This window comes from Gopherus flavomarginatus, chromosome 1, assembly GCF_025201925.1.
Source record: "Gopherus flavomarginatus isolate rGopFla2 chromosome 1, rGopFla2.mat.asm, whole genome shotgun sequence".
NCBI classification, from domain to species: Eukaryota; Metazoa; Chordata; order Testudines; family Testudinidae; genus Gopherus; species Gopherus flavomarginatus.
Window position 1 is genome coordinate 168,090,138 of NC_066617.1, and position 12,248 is coordinate 168,102,385.

The window sequence follows — 12,248 nt, forward strand, 5'->3', positions numbered from 1 at the left end:
AAATGCTCAGTCTCCTTACATATTCAGAAGCTACTACACCACATTCACTAAGCCTTACTTAACATTTTCTGCTTAAAATCTTTTGAAATGGGAGCCTATTTACCTGAAAGATCCACTACTGCTTCATGACTGGAGACAGCTCCCTTTTCGATGAAAAGCTCCCGGAAGTACTCACTGTTGGCTGCTAAGACAGATTTGTGCGCTTTGTACTCTTCTCCTTCAATCAACAGAGTAACATCACAGAACTGATTGGAAAGCCTCTGCTGGTTCAGTTGGTTTAAAACTGACAGAGAATGTTTCGAAGAAGACTGCTTCACAAGGCCTTTACTATCAACCTGCCATAAACAAATCCATTACAAAGAGCTGCTTTACATTTATCTTTTTAAGCATTCTTACTGAGCACTAGACAGTTCTTTTCTGGAAAAAAGACAGCGTGGATAAAAATCAATGCTTTTTTTTAAAAATAAAAATCAGATTTTTTTAATTTAAATCAGATTTTTTGATAAAATGTTTTTTGAGCAAAAACTTATCTAAAGATAGTTTTAATTATGATACATTATAGCTCAAAGATATCATGGAATAGGGATTATAAATTCTAATTCTATAGTATGAGACAATATAGTCATGTAACATTTAAGAAAAGTTTTGTAAATGAATTCCAATAGTTCATGGGTTAGGGGCCTAATCTTATGGGGTTCCACTGGCTTCTGTACAGATTATTTAGGTTAAGCTTTCTATCTTACCTACCCAATGGGACTCAGTGATCAGTCCAGAAGATACCATCAGAGATGCTTAGTTTTGCAGTTCTCAAACTCTGGATTTGTCTCTCCAGAGATAACATGCTTGTTAACAGCAAAAATATTTTTAAATAAATATTCAATATATAGAGGTGAGAATAACAGCCCTCAACTCTACTGTCCCTCTGCAAATTTGTGTACACAGAGACAATGCCTTACCTCTCTCTAAAAGTGCAAAGTTTCAAAAACTTCAGTTAATAGAAGAGAAGATTGTTGGGAGTGAAATAGATCTGGACAAGGAGAAGAAGTCTGGATATAAGTGTGAGAAGCGAGGGACATACAATATTTTAATAAAACAAGCGTATGTTTGCTGCTGAAGAAAAAAAATCCAGAATACTTAACGCTGTTTTAGTTAAATAAAACAATTTAAATGTCTTTCTCGTGATGTTCTCCTCTTAATACAGCATGGCAAGAAAATCCTCCAAATATTAATGATTAATCTGTTGAACTGGAGATAGTTCACCTCCCAATGACTTCATAAATATCTGATTCAATTACCTTTGAAATAACCAAACAATCATTTGTTTTCTGATACAGCTGTAAAACTAATCTGAAAAGTTTTCAGAATAAAACATTGTTTAAAAATGTATAGTGTGTACTTTCTAAAAATGAAATCTACATCTATCTGAGTTGCAAAGAATATGTACAGTAACTCCTCACTTAACGTCCTCCCATTGAATGTTGTTTCAAAGTTACGTCGCTGCTCCAGTAGGAAACATGCCTGTTTAAAGTTGTGCAATGCTCCCTCATAACGTTGTCTGACCGTGTGCTCTGTCCAGTGCTTGGAAGAGTAGTGACTTTACAAGGGAGCACTGCACAAGTTCCTTCTCTCCACCTCCTCTCCCTCCTTCCCAGCGCTTCCCCCGCTACCAAACGGCTGTTTGGCAGCGCTCAGGACTTTCTCGGAGGGAGGGGGAAGAGCAGGGATGCGGTGTGCTCTGGAGAGGAGATGGAGTAAGAGTGGGAAGAGGTGGGCCTGGAGTGGAATGGGGATGGGAAGAGGCGGGCCTGGAGCATCCCCCAGCGAAGTCAGGGCCTGTTTTTCTGGGGGCGAAGCTGCCGCTAAGCAACGTGCTTCCTAGCATCCTTGCCTGTAGTGTGCTGTGCCTGTGTGCGGTAAGCCAAGGGTACGTCCCAACTACAGTACAGTATATAACTGTACAGTATATAACTGCCCCCAAAAAATTTCATTGGAACCTAACCCCCTGCATTTACATTAATCTTATGGGAAAACTAGATTTAACACCGTTTCACTTAAAGTTTTATTTTTCAGGAACATAATTACAACATTAAGCGAGGAGTTACTGTATTAAGAACGCACTTTTATATAGAAAACCCAAGATAACAATTGAGTCCACCCTGAAAAAAAGATCAGCTTGCCTGGAAAAGTAAGACTTTAATGAATTGTTTCAATTTTCTAACAGTCTCTTTTAGATATTTATTTAAAATTATACTCGCACAATGCAAAACCAGACAAAACGAGAGAAAAAAAAAGAAAAATACATAGAAATCAACAACCTGTGGAACTTGTTTTTTTTAATTCCTACACACACAATCATTTGTGAAACAAAAATGGAGAGTAAGAGTGACAGAAAAATAGATATTTGGACACTCATTTAGATCCAGTTTCTAAACACTGCAATATGCTCTATTCTACTTGAACATTCAGTGAAATTTAGTATCAGATCATATTGCACTAGTAAGGGCTATGATAAATAATAATTTGACTAAGGCTTGGTCTACACTATGAGTTTATCTTGAATTTAGCAGCATTAAATCAAATTAACCCTGCACCCTTCCACACAACGAAGCCCTTTATATTGCTATAAAGGGCTCTTAATACTGATATCTGTACTCCTCCCTGACGAAGGGAATAGTGCTGAAATCGGTATTGCCATTTCAGATTAGGGTTAGTGTGGCCGCAATTCGACAGTATTGGCCTTGGGGCGCTATCCCACAGTGCACCATTGTGACCGCTCTGGACAGCAATCTGAACTCAGATGCACTAGCCAGGTAGACAGGAAAAGCCCCACGAACGTTTGAATTTCATTTCCTGTTTGCCCAGCGTGGAGCGCCAATTAGCACAGGTGACCATGCAGTCCCAGAATCAAAAAAGAGCTCCAGCATGGACCATACGGGAGATACTGAAGCTGATCTGTGTATGGGGAGATGAATCTGTTCTATCAGAACTCTGTTCCAAAAGACGAAATACCAAATTATTTGAAAAAATCTCCAAGGCCATGATGGACAGAGGCCACAACAGGGACTAAACACAGTGCTGCGTGAAACTTAAGGAGCGGAGACAAGTGTACCAGAAAGCCAAAGAATCAAATGGATGCTCAGGGAGGGAGGGGAGACTGACGACTGTAGCTATCCCTCAGTTCCCGCCCTCTCCGAAAACCATTTGAATTCTGGGCTGAGCTCCCAAAGCCTGAAGGGTCAAAAACATTGTAGTGAGTGGCTCAGGGTATATGTCATGCCCCCCTCCCTCGTGAAAGCAAAGGGAAAAAAATCGTTTCTTGCCTTTTTTCCATGTCACTGTATGTCTGCTGGATAATGCTAGCAGACGCAGTGCTGCAGCGCTACACAGCAGCATCCCCTTCCCTTCCCTTGCAGACGGCAGACGGCACAGTAGGACTCATATCCGTCATCATCGTCCTGTGAGTGCTCCTGGCTGGCCTTGGTGAGGTCAGCCAGGGCAGCTAGGCAAAAATGGGAATGACTCCAGGTCCTTTTCTTCTTTAAGCTTTGTCTAACGGAGATTCAGTCCTGCCTGGAATATCATGGCAGCTGGAGGCTTCTGCCTCAGGCTGCTCTCCTACCCCAGCCTACTCCCTGCTACCAGGACTCACAATCAGATACTTAGACCTCTACATTTTGCTGCAAATAAAAAAAATTAAGCTGCTGTTTAGAACTGTCCCCCAACATACATATCCTGGGACATTTTGTATTTTACCAGTGTCAACCAAAGGCCCACACACAAATGGAGATTCAGTCCTGCCTGTGCTTCCATCCTAGTGCTTATCACAGATTCCCATTTTCAGCTATAGGCTGAGCAAGTGCAGAATGGTGGTTCACTCTACTTCGCCATAAGCCAACCACCCTCCTCTCCCCCCTTTGATCTCAGCTTGCACAGGCAACAAAGTCAGCACTGTTTCTTATTCATGCATTCTTTATTACTTCATCACACAAATTGGGGGATAACTGCCACGGTAGCCCAGGAGGTGTGGGGGAGAAGGGAAGCAACGGGTAGGGTTGTTGCAGGGGCATGCAGCTCATCATTTCTGCAGGATGTCTGCGGCTCTGATCAGGAGTGGCCGTTTGCCTCTTTGGTTCTTTAGTAGGCTTGCCTGAAATTCTAGGCAGGACTGACTCTCCATTAGACAAAACTTAAAGAAGAGAATGACCTGGGGAGTCATTCCCATTTTTGTCCAGGTGCCCCCAACCAATCTCACCGAGGCCGGCCAGGAGCACCCATGACAGCAGCAGACGGTACAGTATGACTGGTAACCATCTTTGTCAACTTGCAAAGCAGCAGACGGTACAGTACGGCTGGTAACCATCTTTGCCAACTTGCAAACGCGAGGGGATGCTGCTGTGTAGCACTGCAGTAGCGCATCTTCAGCAGCACCCAGTAGACATACGGTGACAGTGAAAAAAGGCTGAATGGACTCCATGGTTGCCGTGCTATGGTGTCTGCTCAGGCAATCCAGGGAAAAGGGTGCAAAATGATTGTCTGCCATTGCTTTCACGGAGTGAAGATTGACTGACGACATTTACCCATAACAAATTTTGGGCCTCATCAGGCATTGGGATCTCAACCCAGAATTCCAATGGGCGGGGGAGAATGCAGGAACTATGGGATAGCTACCCACAGTGAAACACTCTGGAAGTCGATGCCAGCCTCAGTACATGGACGCACACTGCCGAATTAATGTGCTTAGTGTGACCACATGTGCTCGACTTTATATAATCTGTTTCCAAAAATTGATTTCTGTAAAATTGGAATAATCCCGTAGTGTAGACATACCCTAAGACTGTTAAATTAACATCTTATAATTTTACAAGTAGATAAAATGCTACTTACAAATACAAGCTCATGTTTTGCTATTGGTTTCTTTTTCACAGGTTTTGGTGATGCAGCTGGGACGGATGCAGTGTTACTTAATTCATCATCTGTTTCATTACTGTCTTCATGAGATCTTGTGTCCAGTCCTAGCTCCTCCAGCATTTCAGAAGGATCTGACAGGGATCTAGAACGATCCAGCTTTTCCTGGCACTTGCTACATTCTTTAATGTAATCTTTAACTTGCTTAAGAATACCTAAGGAAAAGTATTAATGCAAGCATCATTAGCTTATGTTAGTCATCTATTTTACATAACACACAAGAGAAAGGGCAATCTGTCATTTTACTGATATATTACATCCATAGTATTGTGTATTTATTGGGAGAAATAGGGCCAATTGTTTTTCTACACTTTCATTCTCCCACTTGCCTAGGTTTTCCCTATTTAACTAAATATACATCACTACCATTATTGTATCCCAGCTGTTATCAAGAGACTGAGATGTACAACACTCTCCAGGATTGCCTGCATTACTAGTTACTCAATAGATTCATAGCTTATAAACATACCTCATCACCTCTTTTCACATAGCCAAATTCCATTAAACCAGGAAGATGAATCAATCACCAAGTCATTCCTGAACCATTATCTCCACCAATCCTCTATTCTGTTGCCACACTACCAGGCTAGCTCAACTCAGTTTGTAAAGCCAGAAATAACCCAAGAATACAAAAATAATTGTTTTTTTTTTTAATCTACAAGTCATTAAATTCAACTTTTTGTAAGGGAAAATATATAGAGCTGGCCCAAAAATTGAAAGAGGTGGAGATGAGAATTCATGAAAATGCTGTCAGGTTTTTTTTGTTGCAAATTTACATCAAAACTGAAATTGCAAAATTTCAGCTAGCTGTAATAAAATATCACAAACCATATGTAAAGACGTTTACTCCCTACCTCACACAGTTTTCACTGGAACAAGAACAGTCTTAGATACTTCTTCAGACCCCTAGCTTTTGTAGCTTTTACGTCAGATTAATTTAAAGAATGTCCACTGGTTAGAACAGTACACTAGCATTCAAAGATTCCTGGATTATACTTTCACCTGTCTGCAACTCACTGTTCATTATACATCCCAATGACAAAACATCACATTAGACAGTTCACAAGTATGCAAATGCCTCACAGACATCTATGTTGCTGATGTCAAAGTTCAGGTTTTATTACAGTGTGAGGGTAAAGAACATAGCGCCTGAATTGTATACCTGTCGAAATGCTGAAGGTATACAGGATTTATTTAGAAGTGGAGATGGTCAGTGAAATGATGAATGTGAAGTGTGAGGTTCAAGGTACGTTAAAAGAGGATAACTATGTAAGTGGCCATTTTTCATTGCTTTTAAGGGCTCGAATGAGTGGATGTTCTTACCATTGAATCAACTGATTAACAACAGCTCATTCTTGGTGGAAGTACTGAAGATTGTTAGACTTATTAGGTCAAACATCATTCCAGAAGGAATTGTGCATGATTGCTTCTTCCAATCTTACATTCATGTAGCATTTAATTCCAAAGGAATCTAGCTTTACAAAGTATGACACTGATCCTGCAACTGCCTCTATGGATGTGGACCCATGTCCACATGGAAACTTGTTGAAATTAATGGGGCTCCATGTGAGTTTAGGGGGGTCTGGGTGTAAAGATATTCCCAATACTTCAACACCTGCAGGTGAGATTAGGCACCTGAATTAACAGTATGTACTTAAATTTAAATATTTTAGGGCAGCTCCCAAGGCACTCTGATTACTTAAGCTAACCTAGCTACATCACTCAAGGCTCTGAAAAATGTTGTGCCCTGTGCAACACAGTTAGGTTGACTTAGCCCCTCCAGATGCAGCTAGGTTGACAGATGGACTCTCTTGTCGATCTAGCCACTGCCTTTAGAGGGGATGGATCTACTATACAGTTGCACCACTGTGGCACTCGTAGTGTAAACATGCTCACAGTCTTCAGTTCAAATTAATTTATCCTGCTAGTGCAAAAAGAGAACCTGTGCCTGCTGACCTTCAGAAGATCATGATACTAAACCCAATTGTTTATCACAGGCCCAAAACTTAGGTAACTCAGAGTTAGGGTTGATGAGCAATCCCTCATACCCTTCTAGAATGTCAAATGTATGTACACTTAAGCCTGTGAACCAGGAAACACACATTTCAGGCACATCCCAGCCCTGCCCCTCCAGAGCCAGAAATAGCCGCTGAAAATTGACTGTAAGAATGCTTCATTCAAAGCTGTCACATAATAAACAGATAAAAGGAGTGACTAAACATTATTATTTCTATGGTAGTACTACCTAGGAGACCTAGTCATGGACCAAAACCCCATTGTGCTAGGTACTGTATAAACACACAAAAATAGATGGACCAAGGGTTAACAGTGAACAGACAGTCAACACAATTAATATTAATAACAAGGGGTGTAAGCCAACATTGGGAAAGAACAGGTTAAAAACTATTTAGAGAAGTTGGATATATTTAAGCCAGAAGGGCTAGATGAAATTAATCCCAGAGTACTTAAGGAAGTAGTTGAAGCAATCTTGGAACAGTCAGCAATTATCTTCAAGAACTCATGGAAGATAGGTGAGGTCCCAAAGGCAAACTGTAACAGGGTGCAGGCTAGGAGAAACAAGCCAGGCCCTTGTTAGCTCTGTTCCAGAGAAAGAAGGGTATTAGTTGGGCTGGCTGAGGGGCCACGCCCTAATTACCAGAGTGGATCCACCTGCAAGCCTGCATAGTAAGCCTGCCAAGAAACAGGAAGCAGGGGGAGACAGAAAATGGAGGAGTGTGGGTTCTGGATCCCTGCTGGAGTTAGTAGTCTCCCAGAGTGTTGGTTTCTGTAAATGATAGGTGGTGGGAATGGACACAAACAATAAAAGGACACAGGTGCTGCACATCAGTTGGTCTCTGACTGTATCTGTGATGGGGCCGAGAGCAGGAACCACTACACAAATATAATATCTGTCTTTAAAAGGGGGATAAAAGAGGACCTGAGGAATTATAGATGAGTCAGCCTATCTTTTCATACCTGGAAAGATACTGGAACAAGTTCTCATACAACCACTTTGTAAGTATCTAGACAATAAATAGAGTTATAAGGAAGAACAAATCATGCCAACCAAACTAATTTCTTTCTAGGTCTTTCCTTCCTGGCCTAATGAAAGGGGGTGAGAGGCAAGAGAAGGGGAGGGAAGCAGTAGACATGACTTATCTTAATTTTACTAATGTTTTAAACACATATGATACTCTCATAAGCAAACTAGGGAAACGCTGTCTAATTGAAAGACTGTACTCAAACAGTATTTATCAATGGTTCACTGTCAAACTGGATAGGCATATATAGTGGGGTTCCACGGTGGTCAGTTCTGGATCTGGTACTATTCGATGTTTTCTTTAATGATGTGGATAATGGAGTGGAGAGTATGCCTATAAAATCTGTGGATGATACCAAATTCAGAGAGGTTACAACCACTTTGGAGGACAGGATTAGAATTCAAAACAACCTTGACAAACTGGAGAATTGGTCTGAATTCAACAAGAGGAAATTCAATAAGACAAGTGCAAAGTAGTTTACTTAAGAAGGAAAAATCAAATGCATAAATACAAAATGGGGTATAAATAGCTAGGTGGTAGTACTGCTAAAAAGAATCGGGGTATTACAGTGGATCACAAATTGAATACAAGTCAATGTGCTGCAGTTGCAAAAAGGCTAATATTCTTAGGTGTATTTAGAGGACTGCTGTATGTAAGATAGGGCAAGGAACTGTGTTGGTCTCCTCAGCATTGGTGAGGTCTCAATTTGGAATACTGTGTCTGGTTCTGGGTGTCACACCTCAGGAAAGATGTGGACAAACTGGAGAAAGTCCAGAGAAGAGCAACAAATATGAGAGAAGATTTAGAAAACCTGACCTATGAGGAAAGGTTAAAAAAACGTGCAAATTTAGTCTTGAGGGAAGGATTATAAACCACCCCCATGCTGTTACCTATAAATGAAGTAATCTGTAAGAGGGTGTCCATGGACATTGTGGGACCTTGGGTGATCCAGATGAGAAAGAAATACATATTAGTGGTGGCTGACTATGCTCCTCTCTAACCCAAGGGTGGGCAAACTATGGCTCACAAGCTATTTTAAGCTGGCAAGTCAGTTCCCATTGGGGAGCGAGATTGGGGCTGCACAACATGGCTCGGTCCCGCTCTGGCGCTCCTACTCCAAGATCTGTTTCTCGAGTGGTAACAGCTAATGTAGACTCGAACATTTTGTATGTACAGTTGGGATTATGTTTTCTAATGTGCATTACTCTGCATTTATCCATATTGAATTTCATTTGCTGTTTTGTTGCCTAGTCACCCGGTTTTATGAGATCCCTTTGTAACTCTTCACTGTCAGCTTTGGACTTTACTATCTTGAATAATTTGGTATTGTCTACAACAGAGGTCGGCAACCTACGGCATGCGTGCCAAAGGTAGCATGCGAGCCAATTTTTGACGGCACACAGGGCGGGCTGAGCCACTTAGCCTGCCGCCGCTCTGGGATTTCCACCGCCAGCTCCTGCCAGCCGGGCTCCCACCGCGGGTCCCACTCAGTGCCTGCTGCTGGCCTGGGGTTCCTTCCCCTAGGCTGGCAACAGGCTGTGAGCCCACCTGACAGCAGCCGGCAGCCAAAACCCCAGAGCAGCCCACTGCCGCTCTGGGGTTCCTGCTGCTGGCCCCTTGCCAGCTGGGGTCTCACTCAACACCCACTGCTGGCCTGGGGAAAGGAAACCCAGGCTGGCAGCAGGCTCAGACCCCAGCTAGCAGGAGCTAGTGGTGGAAACTCCAGAATGGCGGCAAGCTGAGCTGCTCAGCCTGCTGCCACTTTGGGGTTCCTGCTGCTGGCCCCTTGCCAGCTGGGGTCCCGCCGCCAGTCCCACTCAGCGTCCGCTGCTGGCCTGGGTGAAGGAACCAGCTGGCAGGAGCCGGCGGCTGAAACCCCAGAGGAGGGAGGCTGGTGGAGATGCTCAGCCCATGCCTGAAACCCCAGAACTGGGCAGGCTGACCCGCTCAGCCTGCTGCCGCTCTGGGGTTCCAGCTGCTGGCCCCTTATCAGCTGGGGTCCCCACCGCAGCCCTACTCACCTTGTTTCCAGACAGGGTCCAGGCTTCCGGCCCTGCTCAGCCTTACCAGCCACCAGCTCCACTCACCTCAGCTGCCACTCTGGGGTTCCAGCCACTGACCTCCTGCCAGCCAGTTATCAATTTATAACTCAGAAGCCTGTGTGCAGCTTAAAGTATCTAAATATGTGCCACCAGACACTGGAAAACTCAGCAAGGGCAAGGATCACACTAAACTAATAAGATCTACATTTTAATTTAATTTTAAATAAAGCTTCTGAAACATTTTGAAAACCTTGTTTACTTTACATATAAACAGCAGTTTTGTTACATATTATCGACTTAGAGAGACCTAAAAACCATTAAAATGTATTACCAGCACGCGAAGCCTTAAATTAGAGTGTATACATGAAGACTTGGCACACAACTGCTGAAAGGTTGCCAACCTCTGGTCTATCAACTTTGCCACCAGCACAATTTACCTTTTTTTCCAGATTATTTATGAATATGTTGAGCACTACAGGCCCCAGTGCAGCTCCTTGCACAACCCTGCTCATTACTTCTCTCCACTGTGAAAACTGATAACTTATTCCTATCCTTTGTTTCCTTTCTTCCTTCCCTCTTACCCATCACTGTCTGCTTTGCTTAGGAGCCTTTGATGAGGGACTTTATCAAAAGCCTTCAGAAAATCCAGGTACACTATATCCAGTGGATTCCCCCTTGTTCACATTTGCTGACCCCCCTCAAAGAATTCTAAGAGATTGGTGCAGTATCATTTCCCTTCACAAAAGCTTTTTTGACTCTTTCCCAACATATCATATACATCTATATGTCTGATAATCTATTCTTCCTTATAGTTTTAACCAATTAGCCCTGTACTGAAGTTAAGCTTACTGGCCTGTAATTGCCAGGATGACCTCTAAAACATTCAAAACAAATTGGTGTTACATTACCTACTCTCAGGTCATCTTGTGCAGAGGCTGATTTAAGTAACAGCTTATATACCACAGTTAATTGTTCTGAAATTTCATATGTGAGTTCCTTCAGAACTCTTTGTGGAGGACTATTGGGTTCAGGACCTATTACTTTTTACCAATTTGGTCCAAAGCCTTCTTTATGGACACTTCAATCTAGGTCAATTCCTCAGATCAGTCACCTAAAAAGAATGACTCAGGCATGGAAATCTCCCTCTCAACCACTGCAGTGAAACCCAATGCAAAAATGTGTTTTGCTTCTCAGCTATGGCCTTGTCTTTCTTGAGTATCCCTTTAATACCGCATGATCCATTGGCCCCACAGACTGTCTGACAAGAATCCTGCTTCTAATGTACTTAACACGCTGGTAAAGGTGTAGCCAATTCCCGGGCCCGCTGCCTGACAGCTGCCCCGGGCTCTGTGACACACAGCTCACCAGGGCGCTGAGCTACTTGGGCTGGGGAGCACCACTGGGGTCCGCACACCCTCCAGGGATTGGCGAGCTCCCGGCCGGAGCCCCGCCCAGACACGCTGGCTGGCTCCCGCAGGCAGCTGCATGTCGCTGGGCGGGCTCCACGTGCGGCGGCAGCGAGTCAGCCGCTCAGGCCAGTCCGCAGGTGCTCGTCTCCCCTGCCCGTTATCCCGAGCGGGCTCAGCGCGCCGCTGCGAGAGCTCGGCCCAGTCCGGGCGCCTCCCACCACGCGGCCCCGCTCCCCACCTGCTGCTGCGGCGCGCTGGGGCTGAGCCCCGCCGCTCCCCCGGCCAGGGCCCCGCCTCACCTCGCCACCAGTATCGCTGCGAGAGCCCCTGCCAGGTCTGCAGGCGGGTGCGGTGGGCGCCGTCCGGGCCGAGGTGGGCGGCGCGGATCAGGCGGGCGCGGCGCTCCGCCTGCAGCACCACCTCGAGCTCGGCGAAGCGCTGCTGGTCCCGCTGCCGCCGCTGGTAGTAGAGGGTCCCGTCGCGCACCACGTAGCAGGCGGCCGCCTTGCGGATCTTGCGCTTGGCGTTACCCTCGGTGCCGGGCGCGTAGGGCTCCCGCTCGTTGGTCAGGTAGCGCAGGATGGCCAGGTAGCTCTCCTCGCTGGACATGGCGCCGCCGGGCTGGGCGGGACCGGCTCCGCGGCTGCCGGGGCCCCTGCCGAGCCAGTCCCCCCCTTTCCTCCGCGGGGCGTCTCAGCCGCTGCCCCTCCGCACCCAGCCCCTAGGGAGCTGTGGGGCGTCTCGGGCGCTCAGCGTGGGGCGTCGCCCCAGGAGCTGGGGGACCCCTGGCC

General features: G+C 45.0%; 1 protein-coding gene across 2 annotated transcripts in view; it reads right to left on the reverse strand.

Moving 5' to 3' along the window:
* ZBTB11 (zinc finger and BTB domain containing 11) overlaps positions 1-12,133 on the reverse strand; it is a 43,393-nt gene extending 31,260 nt beyond the window's left edge. Inside the window, exons 1-3 of one of the 2 annotated variants that reach the window (XM_050957176.1) lie at positions 11,757-12,127; positions 4,885-5,120; positions 104-335 (exon numbers count right to left, since the gene is read on the reverse strand). In XM_050957176.1, the coding sequence (XP_050813133.1) occupies positions 104-335; positions 4,885-5,120; positions 11,757-12,066 (778 nt within the window). In that variant the 5' untranslated portion in view covers positions 12,067-12,127. Of the gene's footprint in view, positions 1-103; positions 336-4,884; positions 5,121-11,756 lie in introns of both variants that reach the window. The other variant, XM_050957187.1, reaches the window with a different exon arrangement.
* Positions 12,134-12,248: the final 115 nt, after the last annotated feature.